Genomic DNA, 14,857 nt, shown 5'->3' on the forward strand with positions numbered 1-14,857 from the left:
ATTATCAAGAACATTTTGGGGAGAACGTATGTTTTTTTTTTTAAGCTACAGTGAATCTGTAGTACGTTTTGTATACTATATTATGCCTCTATTCATAGCGGTTTTAATTTATATACATTTTTACACAGACAAACGCTGTTGTTTAGCATTGTTTATTTAGGTATGTAGGTTTTATTAAAAACCTGAACCCTATTAGTATTAACCATGTTATAATCCATATGGTTAAAGTTTTGTTACATTCAATGTTGAAAACCTTATTCATTTTTAAAAGTATAACACAAACCATGTCAAGAGACAATATAGGAACAAGTTATTTATTAAATACTCAAGATATAAAAAAAAATGCTCTTTTATAGTTGGTACATCTGCTTTAAACAGTAAAACTTTTTTTTTTTTGTAAAGTCACTTCGTGACAATGATTTAAGCACCAATGGAATACAACTTCATGAAGTGATAATCTTCTAGATTTAAAACAGGAGTTCAAAAGTATTACAGCTATATTCAGAAAAAGCAGCTTAAAAAAAAACAAGTATTAATCCTAATACCCAATATAAACACTGTAACCACTGACCATTGCAATCATGTAAAACCTTGTTTGACGTGAAAGAAACACTCCTCACGAACAGAATGCAACATTTAAACTTCAGACTAAATAAAACCGTATCAACTGTACTCAGCCAAGTTCAGGAAAACCCCTTCATTATGTAACGTAAAAGCTGAATCCAATCCAATAAAAATCAACAAAAATATAAATCGTTACTGGTCAAAGGAAAAAGGCACCGCCTTTAACAATCAGGCATATCTGACACTGTAAACTCTACACTGTAGAGTGTTGGGTTACACCCTGCATTTCAGTGTACAGAGAGTAGTACAGGGTTCTGTGTGTCCACACTTCTCCTCCTGCTCTCCATCTTTCTGCCAGTCCAGTGCAGTGTCTCCGTCTGCCTGCACCGCGTCTGCCGTAGCCACACTCTCATAAGCACTCTGGGTGGCTTCATGTACATCTGGTGTGTAGGTGGGAACGATGTTAAACAAGATGAAGCCGATGGTGATCACCACAAATGACACGATGTACAGGACTGAGAACTGGGGGGGGAGGAAAGTCAATGTATGGATAAGCTTAGTACACTGCATAACAGATTTATGAAGTGGAGAAAAGTAAGGAAAGCTAAGAGAGCACAATTAACCATGCTTTCTAGGAGGGAGGGATGACTATCTCCCCTGTCAGTCACAGTAACATTAGCCAATCAGGGGTGGCTGTGAGCTCAGTGTATGCTGAAGAGGGCAGAAAGTGATTTCCTCTGAATGTGTTACACTGCCCTGTGATGCAGCATGAGTAGCAGTTTGAAAAGATGTGGTTGGCTGGTTTCACACATCTTGGAGAAAGCACGCGTTTGTCTTGATAGTTTCTCAACTTTGACAAAACCCCAACTTATTAAAGGCTTAATAAAAGGTTGCGCTGTCTGACTGAACTAGCCAGCTGTGTTCCTTAAAGGAACAGTCCACCGTATTTCCATAATGAAATATGCTCTTATCTGAATTGAGACGAGCTGGTCCGTACCTATCCGAGCTTTGCGCAACCTCCCAGTCAGTCAGACGCAGTCAGACGCGCAGTCACTCCTGTTAGCAATGTAGCTAGGCTCAGTATGGCCAACGGTATTTTTTGGGGCTGTAGTTAGATGCGACCAAACTCTTCCGCGTTTTTCCTGTTTACATAGATTTATATGACCAGTGATATGAAACAAGTTCAGTTACACAAATTGAAACGTAGCGATTTTCTATGCTATGGAAAGTCCGCACTATAATGACAGGCGTACTAACACCTTCTGCGTGCTTCGGCAGCGCATTGATATCTGAGCTCCGTATCAATGCGCTGCCGAAGCGCGCAGAAGGTGTTAGTACGCCTGTCATTATAGTGCGGACTTTCCATAGCATAGAAAATCGCTACGTTTCAATTTGTGTAACTGAACTTGTTTCATATCACTGGTCATATAAACCTATGTAAACAGGAAAAACACGGAAGAGTTCGGTCGCATCTAACTACAGCCCCAAAAAATACCATTGGCCATACTGAGCCTAGCTACATTGCTAACAGGAGTGACAGCACGTCTGACTGCGTCTGACTGACTGGGAGGTCGCGCAAAGCTCGGATAGGTACGGAGCAGCTCGTCTCAATTCAGATAAGAGCACATTTCATTATGGAAATACGGTGGACTGTTCCTTTAAACATTTCACAGGAACTAGGAATTTGCCTTCAACTAAGATTCTGCCTTGAAATATAGACAAAATAAGGCGCCTTAACACACAGATGTTCCTTCGCTGTCTTCCAAGTGTTTTGTCGACATCATCTTGGTAAAGCACAAATGCTGCTCTGAATTATATTCAATATCAGCAGTAAAACTCATTAATTGCAACTGTCAGTAAAATGATCATGAACTTGCTCCTATTTCCACTGTAACTTTTGCAAGTCTACAGCTACTATATACAGTATGTTATTTACCAGCTGGGAGGTCCGTATCGTGAAATACCGTGACCGAGGTCTTTAACTGAACGAATGTTATTAACTGAATGTGTTTCTTTGCAAGGATTGGATATTTTGAATAGTTGACTAGGGAATTTAATTGTAGTTGCTTTCAATTTGAGATCAGTATAAATGAGTTTGTTCTTAGACATCTAGAAATGGCTGAACTTCCTCCCTGTTCTATAGGAATTGGACTAAAGAAAGATTCTGACTGCCATAAACTAACATACAACAGAAATTGTAAGTTAAATACACTCTCAGTATAGTTTGGAGCAAATTTCATTAATTAATAAAATTTCATTTTAGAACGTAAAGTTTCTTCTACTTGTTGCAGCTTTGCTATATGCAGCTTTCTGTTTGTGGCTATACTTGGCAATTTTCAGTGGAGAGCAACCAATTGACACAATGCTTTTGTCAAGTGATTCAGCTACCTCACCAGTGTATGTTGGATCCACATCTACACACATGCTCTCTTGTTCTGATTCTGTAGAACCTGCTGAATCTGCTTGGCTTAAATGTCCTTTCACTCTCTGTGAACATTTAGAACACAATTTTTGTCCAGGTTTAATATTTTTATTTATCAGTTTTGAAAGTGAATCTGCTGTTTCAGGAAGAATTGAACGTAATTCTGTTTTAACTTTTTTCTTGTGCCTTTCATACAGATCACAACAACTTTCCTGTAGCTCTTCATATTTCATCAGAAACAGTTTCTCATGATGCAGACATACTGTGTCTGTGCTTGAAATGTTCTCAAGTTCAGTTCTCTGTTTAATTAATGAAATTTGCTCCAAACTATACTGAGAGAGTGTATTTAACTTACAATTTCTGTTGTATGTTAGTTTATGGCAGTCAGAATCTTTCTTTAGTCCAATTCCTACAGAACAGGGAGGAAGTTCAGCCATTTCTAGATGTCTAAGAACAAACTCATTTATACTGATCTCAAATTGAAAGCAACTACAATTAAATTCCCTAGTCAACTATTCAAAATATCCAATCCTTGCAAAGAAACACATTCAGTTAATAACATTGGTAAATTTTCTCAGTGCTCTGTATTACAATGTATTTAATATAATCCAAGCAATATAATGTTATCTGAACAAGTATGCAGTTTACAGACTCTAAAACTATAAGATATGAGCCACCTGTTCTGGTATCAAAGGTCACCTATTGTGCTGTGTTGATATTGATAAGGCTGGCTGTTGACTAGTACACAATAGCTGGTCATTGATTGCTAATGTCACACAGTCTTAGATTAAAATCAATTTACAAATAATTAATACTGAGCATTAATTGAAATGTTATTTAAAATTGAGGAAGAAACATGTCTCCTAACCTACTTGAGCCTTATTGAAGCATTTATTAACCCTCAAATATCAGTTATATGAAAATATATCAAATTCGAATTTGGTGAAAATGGATTTTTTAAACCCCTGTAGTTTAAAAATACTTGAGAGACACAAAACAAAAATTTGGAAATATAAAATATGGGTCTTTGGGATTACTGAAAAAATTTTACAAGTTCCTAACTGCTATCCCACATTGGATTTCTTGCTACTGAAAATGGCATGTTTTAGAAATCGGCGAATTTCAAAACCCTATTACAGACAAACTAGGAATAGTGGAGACTTGGTAAAACTGAAATTGGTAGATATTTGTGTAGATTTGAATAACATTCTTAGTTTAAGCATTACTGCCACAGGCAAGCTTCCAGAATGAGTTAAAATGCAAATTTGTCTTTTTAATTTCCTTGTTAAAATCACCATCTAATATACAATGACCATTGAAATTCTAAGTTGAAGCTTGTAGTACAAGACATTGAGTCTCTCTGTGCAAAATTTTAGGTTTCTATCTTGCATAATAAAGATTATATTGCACTTTGAAATATGTATGCTTTGAGCAAAAAACAAACAAAAAAAATCGAAAAATTAAAATGCCTGTATCTCTGAAACTATTGGTGATCGGAAGCTCAAGTTTTGGGGATTAACTTATTTTAATAGTATCTCTGAGCCCTCCAAATTTCATTGAAATCTGAGATGGTCGAGCATAACCTCTTGTTAATTTGGCATGGAATGACCCAGATGGGTTTTTACATAGCACTTATTTTTATTTTGCTTTTTAAAAAAAATAATGTGGAATTATTGACTAACATTTCACAGAAAATGTTTGACGGATTCATATAAAACTCGTTAAAACAGTTTTTAGTCCACTAACTTGTTGGACAACTGGCAGTTTCTGTCATGGAAGGATGGTAGACGACTGTAAGTGCAGGAAGAGTTTTATTGAACGCATGCTCGCAAACAGATCCAAAACGTAGACAAAGGCAGAAACGTAAAACAGTTAGTGGTTGAGTGAGGCACAGACAGTATGTCACAGGCCAAAAACAAACTCTGTCTAAACCAGAAAAGCAATACAAAATACAAGGCTTTCACAAAGTCTGTGTGTTACTGAGAGTTATATGTATGAGCTGTGATTGAGCTCTAATCAGGAACAGGTGCATGCTAATTAGTCCTAATCATGCGTGTGCGCTTTGCAGTCTGGCTGTGATCCGAGCTCAAATACGTGACCGAGGTGTCAAACAATTGTCTGGTTACATCAAGTTTAATATTCAATCGTAACTATATTCCAATTCCAAAAAAGTTGGGACACTGTAAACTGTAAATAAAAACAGAATGCAATTATTTGCAAATCTTAAACATTATATATTTCATTGAAAATAGTACAAAGACACCCTATCTAAAATGTTGAAACGGAGAAATTTTATTGTGCATTTATTTTTTCAAAAAAAGCATTTTGAATTTGATGTCAGCAACATGTTTAAAAAAAATTGGGACGGGGCATGTTTACCAGTGTGTTGCATCATCCCCAATTTTTAACAACACTGTAAACGTTTGAGAACTGAGGAGACCAACTGCTGTAGTTTTGAAAGAGAAATATTGTCCCATTCTAGCCTGCTATACAATTTCAGTTGCTCAACAGTTCAGGGTCTCGTTTGTCATTCTGCACTTCATAATGAGGCAAAATGTTTTAAATGGGAGACAGGTGTGGACTGCAGGCAGGCCAGTTTAGCACCCGGACTCTTACTATAAACCCATGTAGTTTTAATATGTGCAGAAAGCGGTTTGGCATTGTCTTGCTGAAAGAAGGAAGGCCTTCCCTGAAAAAGATTTTTTTCTGGATGGCAGCATATTGCTCTGAAACATGTATCATCCAGCATTAATGATGCCTTCCCAGATGTACAAGCTACCCATGTCATGTGCACTAATGCACCCTCACAGATGCTGGCTTTTGAACTATGCACTGATAAGCCGGATGTTCCCTCTCCTCTTTAGCCTGGAGGATGTGGTGTCCATGATCTCTAAAAAGAATTTCTACTTTTGATTCGTCAGACCTCGGGACAATTTTCCACTTCGCCTCAGTCCATCGTAAAAGAGCTCAGGCCCAGAGAAGGTGGCAGTGTTTCTGGATATCGTTTATATCTGGTTTTAACTTGCATTTATGGATGCAATAATGAACTGTTTTCACAGACGATGGTTTTCTGAAGTGTTTCTGAACCCATACAGTGATTTCCACTACAGACACGTGTCTGCTTTTAATGCAGTGTCGCCTGAGGATCACAGGCATCCAATGTCAGTTTTCAGCCTTGTCTCTTGCATACAGAGACTTCTCCAGATTCTCAGAATCTTTTAATGATATTATGTACCATAGCTGTGATCCCCAAATTCTTTGCAATTTTACATTGAGGAACGTTATTCTGAAATTGTTGCACTATTTGCCCACAAGTCTTTCACAGAGCAGTGAACCCCTCCCCACCTTTACTTCTGAGAGACTCTGCCTCTCTGGGATGCTCTTTTTATACCCAATCATGTTACTAACCTGTTACGAATTAACCTAATTAGTTTTTTAGCATTACACAACTTTTTCAGTAGTTTGTTCCTAACTTTTTTGAAACGTGTTGCTGACATCAAATTCAAAATGAGCATATATTTTTCAAAAAACAATAAAATTTCTCAGTTTTAACATTTGGCATGTTGTTTTTGTATTATTTTCTATGAAATATAGGGTTTCCATGATTTGCAAATCTTCACATCCTGTGTTTATTCATGTTTTACACAGTGTCCCAACTTTTTTTTGGAATTAGGGTTGTAGTAATGATGAAGAGAAAGCGCTGGTACGCTGCTGTCTACCAGGCACTCAGCAGAGTCACACCATAATAAATGTTGTGGTGTTGTTTCTGGTGCATGGCATGTGGTGTCAAAGAAAGGAAGAAATATGTATGTGGCTGTGATGAGCATCTCATTATTGGCATCACTGTCAGTAGACAATGCAGCAATTTATTGACGCGAAATACACTACACAATTCGATGGTTCATAAACTATTCTATTCAGGTTGATTTTGTGCCCTTTCAAATCTTTTGCTGTACCAGTGATTACTGGTACATCTGAACTGCCTTATGTATCAATTTTTGTATTTTCTCATCTCATCTCATTATCTCTAGCCGCTTTATCCTTCTACAGGGTCACAGGCAAGCTGGAGCCTATCCCAGCTGACTACGGGCGAAAGGCGGGGTACACCCTGGACAAGTCGCCAGGTCATCACAGGGCATTTTTGTATTTTATATTTAATTAATATACAGAAAACCTGCCATAGTGCATATATTATATTTTATGGCAACACTGGACACTTTACATACACTTGTTTTTTGTTAAGTATATAGATTTTATATTTTGTATGTACTGAATTGGGAGTCCGTTTCTGTTGTATAACATAAAAAATAAAAGGTCTTCCACTTGGGTCCTCCCACTAACCCCCAGTATATCAGAAGACCAAAACTCACCTTGTACTGAAAGAGTACAATGCCGCAAAAGAGACTGAAGAGATCAGCCGTGAGCAGCGAGAGGTTCACCGCTGTAGCACTGGTCATCTTCACCACCACAGGCATGAAACTGTACAGGCCGTACATGCACAGCATGTAGGCAAGGAAGAGCAGACCTGCGGAAAAAAAAAAAAATTCAGCTGATTATCAGTGTTCTCAAATATAAACACTATTTATACCAGAGTGCTGCTGAATTCTTGATTCTGATTGGTCAGGAGGTGTTGATTAATTTTTTGTGACAGCAGCCCAAACAGTAAAGCAGTTGCAAATCACAGGCATACTGTACATCAATGCACTCTTTCTAATGTATTATCATTTCTATAGTAACAACTCATTCACAGGAACATGTATGGCTCTATATATAATCCAGACTTTATGATGAGCAGATTAACACTGTATGGTTACTTCAAGAAAAAAAATTCTTTAAGGAGACGTTTGCAGTTTGATGTTTCTTGGTATCAATGACAAGCTGCTTTTTTTTTTTTTTTTAAAAAGCTTGAAGGGAGGCTGGTGAGGGAACAACTGCCATTATAACAGAAACTTGTTTCGCAGGTGTTCCACAATATTTAACGTAACTATAAATGGAGAAAAAGTGCAATGTGTCATTCCTTAAGGAATTAAAATGTTGTGGCTTGTGTTGACAGTCAAACTGCTGTGGTATAAAAGGAATAAATCACTTCAGGACATATACTCATAATCAAACTATCAATTTCAGGGTGGTATCGTTATCTCCGCTTCATCACACCACCTGTCGCTGATTATTTTCCTATAATAGCATGCCCCCAGGTGTTTTATTTCTTACATAACAAATATTAGGAAAACTAATAGCACCAATGTGAAAATGCTCACATATTATCCAGTCCCAGCTGATCTTACTGACCGCTTCAATCTCAAGTACAGCCCTAAAGGACAAAAGGACACAGAGGATTAAATAAATATTGAATTATTGACTCCTCAAATGTCAGCATTAAAATTGTTAACAGTATTACACAGGTGTTAGATTTTTAGAAATGGTCACATTTGTTAGAAAACAACAATTATGTGAGGAGACGTTTGATTAGAGTGCTGTGAAAAAGTATTTGATTTGCTCTATTTACTTACTTATATATTATACATACTGAGATATATACACACTAACTTAATATTTATATACCAAATTATATATCGCATACTAATCACACTATTACATACACTATATGTACTGATGTATACTTTAACTATGCCTATCATGTAATATACTATGCTTTTATCTACCATATACCACTAAACACACTGCATGTAACTGTCCACAAAGTATTTGCACTGCTCATTACACTCTTATTTGCACTGTGACTGGTTACTGCCAACTGCATTACCTCACTACCTCCCACACAGAGCTGTATATTCTATTATTTGCTCTTATTGGTAAAGTTTTATTTCTTTGGTATTTTGTATTTTAGTTTTTTTATACGACCTCCTTGTATAATGCTATTTCGTTTTTGTATTCACCTTGTGCAATGTGGAAATGTTACTGGATACCTTGAATTTCCGTCTGGGATTAATAAAGTATCTATCTATATCACATTTAAATGTGACAAACTAATTTTAATATTAGAGAAAGATAGCCCAAGTAAACACAAAATGCAATTTTCAAAAGATGATTTCATTTATTGATATGGGGGGGTTAAAAAAAAAAAAGTTACCCAACCCTACCTGAAAAAGTAATTACCCCTTCAACCAAATTTAATTGAGAATTGTGTTCAATTTCACTAGCTACACTCAGGCATGATTACTGCCAGACCTGTTCAATCTAAATATCACATAAATAGAACCAGGCTGGCAATGTGAAGTAGGCTAATAGATCTTAAAAAGATGCCGCGAAGTAAAGAGTTTCAAGAACAGACGTGCAACAAAATAATTCAAATCTATCAGTCTGGAAAGGGTTACAAAGCTATTGCCAAGGCTCTGGGACTCCAGCAAACCATAGTGAGAGCCATTATCTACAAATGGAAAAAACCTGGAACAGTGGTGAACCTTCCCAGGAGTGGCTGGCCTTCCAAAATTCAACTAAGAGCGCTTTGACAACTGATCCAGGAGGTTCTATTTAAAAAAAAAAAAAAAGCCCAGATGAACTTCTAAAGAACTGCAGGCCTCACTTGCCTCAGTTAAGGTCAGTGTTCATGATTCTACAATAAGGAAGGCACTGGGCAAAAACAGTATCCATGGGAGAGCTGCAAGGCAAACCACTGCTGACCAAAAAGAACACAAAGGCTCGTCTCACACTTGCCAAAAAGCATCTTGATGACCCCCAAGACTTTTGGGATAATATTCTGTGGACTGAGGAGTCAAAAAATAGAACTTTTTGGAAGACATGGGTCTTGGTACATCTGGTGTAAGACTAACACAGCATTCCAAAATAAGAACATCATACCAATGGTCAAACACGGTGGTGGAAGTGTGATGGTCTGGGGCTGCTTTTCTGCTTCAGGGCCTGAAATGACTTGCCATAATTGATGGAATCATGAATTCTGCTCTCTACCAGAAAATCCTGAAGGAGAATGTCCGCCCATCAGGTTGTGACCTAAAGCTCAAGCGCAGCTGGGTTATGCAGCAGGACCATGATCTGCAGCACACAACCAAGTCCACCTCTTAATGGCTCAAAAGAAATAAAATTAAGGTTTTGGAGTGGCCTAGTCAAAGTCCTGACTTGAATCCAATTGACACGCTGTGGCAAGACCTTGAACGAGCAGTTCATGTTCGAAAACCCTCTAATGTGGCTGAATTGAAACAATTCTGCAAAGAAGAGTGGGCAACATTTCCTCCACAGCGATGTAAAAGTCTCATTGCAAGTTATCGCTGCCAAGGGTGGCCCAACTAGTTATTAGGTTTGAGGGGGCAATTACTTTTTCACATGGGTGATACAGGTTTTAATTAACCCTTTACTTTTGATAAATGAAGTGATCATTTAAAAGCTGCATTTTGTGTTTACTTACATTGTCTATTGTGGCAGCGGGGGCGTGGTCAAGCGCCGGTCTGTGACAGGAGGGCGGAGTCAGGGAAGGTAAGTGGCAGAATCACGTCACGTGAGAGCAATTAACCTGTGTTTGTGTGTCTTCCCAGTGACTGCGCCCTATATCAGGAGGGAGAGCGAGAGCAGAAGGGGCTCATCCCTGGACGAGACACTGATATATGTGTGTGTCTCTGTGCGTCCGAGATTGTTAGACTGAAAAGTGTGGCAATAAAAGCCTTGTTTCACCTGATCTCTGTCCTGTCGTCCTCTGTGCTCCACCCACCCACAGGGGAAATACCACAGTGGTGCCGAAACCCGGGATCGTGGAGCACCAAACCAGCAGCCCCATGGAATCCTCCCCGTTCGCCGATCTGGTTCACGCCCTCGCCACGGCTCAGCAAAGCCAGCACCAGGCGCTCGTCACGCTCCGAAAGGAGCAGGAGCGGCGCTTCGAAGCCCTGGTGCTGGCCCAGCAAGAAGATCGCGAGGCGTTCCGGCATCTCCTCGCGTCGGCGGGGTCCACCAGCGCTCCGGCCGCGGGCCCATCTCCCCTCATTGTCACCAAGATGGGCCCGCAGGACGACCCCGAGGCGTTCATCACGTTGTTTGAACAGGTCGCCGAAGCCTCGGGGTGGCCGATGGAGCAGTGCACGGCGCGCCTCCTCCCCCTGCTCACGGGAGAGGCACAGCTGGCCGCGCTACAGCTCCCCGCCGACCGCCGGCTGGCCTACGCGGACCTCCGCCGGGCCGTCCTCCAGCGCGTGGGGCGCACACCGGAGCAACAACGCCAGCGCTTCCGCGCGCTGCGACTGGAGGAAGTCGGCCGGCCGTTCGCGTTCGGCCAGCAGCTCCGGGACGCCTGCTGGCGGTGGCTGAGGGCCAACAATCGCGACGCCGAGGGAGTCGTCGACCAGGTGGTACTGAAACAGTTCATCTGCCGCTTACCAGCCGGAACCGCGGAGTGGGTCCAGTGCCACCGCCCGGCATCGCTGGATCAGGCAGTCGAGCTGGCGGAGGATCATCTGGCAGCTGTCCCGGCGGCAGGACAGCAGATGGCATCGTCTCTTCTCTCCTCATCTCTCTCGCTCTCTCCCTCTCCTTCTGTGTCCCGTCCTCGCCCTGTTCCCCCACCGCGGAGGCGGGGGCCGGCACCACCCCAGCCGGCCCGCCGCACCCGCGGTGCCCACCCGTTTCTCCCTTCTGTGTCTGTCTCTCCCCCACCTCAGGTGAGTGAGCCCCAGATCACCGGTGCAGAGGGAAAGCCCGGGCCGGTTTGCTGGCGCTGCGGGGACCCGGGCCACCTTCAACAGCAGTGCACAGCAATGGAAGTGGGCGCGGTGGTTCGGATCCCCGACGCGCCAGAGGCCGCCCTCGATCGGGCCGGAGCGTATCGCATACCGGTGAGTATTCAAGGGGCTACATATCAGGCGTTGGTGGATTCTGGTTGTAATCAGACCTCAATTCGCCAAAGCCTGGTTCAAAACGAGGCATTGGGGGGAGCACAAGGGGTGAAGGTGTTGTGTGTGCACGGGGATGTTCACAGCTACCCTTTGGTGTCGGTCCACATTATTTTCAGAGGGGAAAAATTTATAGTGAAGGCGGCGGTTCATCCTCGCCTTACCCACTCGTTAATTTTGGGGACTGATTGGCCGGGATTTCGGGGTTTAATGACGCATCTAGTAGAGAGTGGGTCCTGCCATTTGACAGGGGGAGGTCCCGGTGTCGCTTTGGCGGGAGCAGCTGTCACAGAGCCGTCTACGTCATCTCCGCGTCAGAGTGAGGAGCCGCCGGCTCCTCCTCTCTCTCTTGGGGAATCCCTCGTGGATTTCCCATTAGAGCAGTCGCGAGACGAGACTCTGCGGCATGCGTTTGACCAAGTGAGAGTAATTGATGGTCAAACGCTCCAGCCGAACGCCACCCCGTCCTTCCCCTACTTCGCGATTATGAAGGATAGATTATACCGAGTGACGCAGGACACTCAAACTAAAGAGCGAGTCACGCAGCTTTTAATTCCGAAAAGCCGCCGGGAATTGGTATTCCAGGCGGCTCACTTTAATCCCATGGCTGGACACTTGGGGCAGGATAAAACACTAGCCCGAATAATGGCCCGATTCTATTGGCCGGGGATTCGCGGCGATGTCCGTAGGTGGTGTACGGCATGCCGCGAATGCCAGTTAGTAAACCCAGCGGCCATTCCAAAAGCGCCTTTGCGCCCTCTACCGTTAATCGAGACCCCGTTTGAGAGAATTGGGATGGATCTCGTCGGGCCATTAGATCGGTCAGCACGAGCGTACCGCTTTATATTAGTTCTGGTGGACTATGCAACGCGATACCCGGAAGCCGTGCCTCTGCGCAATATCTCAGCACGCAGTATTGCAGAGGCACTCTTCCGCGTCATCTCCCGAGTTGGAATCCCGAAAGAGATTCTGACTGATCAAGGCACTACGTTTATGTCACGAACACTGCGCGAACTGTATGGGTTATTGGGGATTAAGCCGATCCGCACCAGCGTGTATCACCCACAAACGGACAGTTTAGTAGAACGATTCAACCGCACCCTCAAAAATATTAAGAAATTCGTAAGTGAGGACGCACGTAATTGGGATAAGTGGCTCGAACCCTTGCTGTTCTCAGTGTGAGAGGTCCCCCAAGCCTCCACGGGGTTCTCCCCGTTCGAATTATTATATGGGCGTAAGCCGCGCGGCATCCTGGACGTGCTGCCGGAAAATTGGGAGGAGGGACCTTCACAAAGTAAGAATGAAATTCAGTACGTTATGGACCTGCGCGCAAAACTCCACACGCTCACCCACCTAACTCAGGAGAATTTGCGGCAGGCCCAGGAACGGCAAGCCCGCCTGTACAACAAGGGTACGCGCCTTAGAGAGTTCACTCCGGGAGATAAGGTACTCGTACTGTTGCCCACGTCGAGCTCCAAATTGATCGCCAAGTGGCAAGGACCCTTTGAGGTCACACGGCGAGTCGGGGATGTCGACTATGAGGTGAGGCGAACGGACAGGGGTGGGGCGCTACAGATTTACCACCTCAACCTGCTTAAACTCTGGAACGAGGAGGTCCCCGTGGCGTTGGTGTCGGTAGTTCCGGAGAAGGCGGAGCTGGGGCCAGAGGTTCAAAAAGGGACATTGGCATCATGTACCTCTCCGGTCCCCTGTGGAGACCACCTCTCCCCGACCCAACTCACGGAGGTCGCCCAGTTGCAGACCGAGTTTTCGGATGTGTTCTCGCCCCTGCCCGGTCGCACTAACCTCAGAGCACCACATAGAGACGCCCCCGGGGGTGGTAGTGCGTAGCCGCCCTTACAGGCTACCCGAACACAAAAAAAAGGTGGTTCGGGAAGAACTTCAGACCATGCTTGAAATGGGCATCGTCGAGGAGTCCCACAGTGACTGGAGCAGCCCGGTGGTCTTGGTACCCAAGGCCGACGGGTCGGTCCGGTTCTGTGTGGACTATAGAAAAGTCAACGCGGTGTCTAAATTCGATGCGTACCCAATGCCTCGTATTGAGGAGTTGCTCGATCGACTCGGCACTGCTCGCTTTTATTCGACACTGGATTTGACGAAGGGATATTGGCAGATCCCCTTGACTCCACTATCCCGAGAAAAAACGGCCTTTTCCACACCGTTTGGTTTACACCAATTCGTCACCCTTCCGTTTGGGCTGTTTGGGGCGCCCGCGACGTTTCAGCGGCTGATGGACAGAGTCCTCCGCCCTCACGCCACGTATGCGGCAGCATATTTAGATGACATAATCATCTATAGCAATGACTGGCAGCGGCACCTCGAACATCTGAGGGCCGTCCTTAGGTCGCTGAGGCGAGCGGGGCTCACAGCCAACCCAAAGAAGTGTGCGATTGGGCGGGTGGAAGTACAGTATCTGGGCTTCCACTTGGGCAACGGGCAGGTGCGTCCCCAAATTAATAAGACGGCAGCAATTGCGGCCTGCCCAAGGCCCAAGACCAAAAAGGGGGTGAGACAGTTCCTGGGGCTGGCTGGCTATTATCGCAGGTTTATACCTAATTATTCGGACGTCACCAGCCCGCTGACTGATCTCACTAAAAAGGGGGCACCAGATCCGGTCCAGTGGACGGAGCAGTGCCAGCGGGCTTTCTCAGAGGTAAAGGCTGCACTGTGTGGGGGGCCACTTCTACACTCCCCTGACTTTTCTCTCCCTTTTATGTTGCAGACCGATGCGTCGGACAGAGGGCTGGGGGCGGTTTTGTCCCAGGAGGTGGAGGGGGAGGACCGCCCTGTCCTGTATATCAGCAGGAAGCTGTCGGTGCGTGAGGGGCGCTACAGCACCATAGAGAAAGAGTGTCTGGCCATCAAGTGGGCGGTTCTCGCCCTCCGGTACTACCTGCTGGGGCGCCCTTTCACCCTCTGTTCGGACCACGCACCCCTCCAGTGGCTCCACCGCATGAAAGATGCCAACGCGCGGATCACCCGTTGGTATTTGGCG

The 14,857-nt window shown here is 43.8% G+C and overlaps 1 protein-coding gene across 1 annotated transcript in view; it reads right to left on the reverse strand.

Moving 5' to 3' along the window:
* Positions 1-351: 351 nt before the first annotated feature.
* Positions 352-14,857, reverse strand: part of LOC132895442 (solute carrier family 35 member F2-like) — a 44,437-nt gene continuing 29,931 nt past the window's right edge. The window contains exons 7-9 of the mRNA XM_060936075.1: positions 8,245-8,297; positions 7,357-7,511; positions 352-1,086 (exon numbers count right to left, since the gene is read on the reverse strand). Coding sequence (XP_060792058.1) covers positions 838-1,086; positions 7,357-7,511; positions 8,245-8,297 — 457 coding nt within the window. The 3' untranslated portion in view covers positions 352-837. The remainder of the gene's footprint in view (positions 1,087-7,356; positions 7,512-8,244; positions 8,298-14,857) is intronic.

Source organism: Neoarius graeffei, chromosome 12, assembly GCF_027579695.1.
Source record: "Neoarius graeffei isolate fNeoGra1 chromosome 12, fNeoGra1.pri, whole genome shotgun sequence".
Classification (NCBI taxonomy): domain Eukaryota; kingdom Metazoa; phylum Chordata; class Actinopteri; order Siluriformes; family Ariidae; genus Neoarius; species Neoarius graeffei.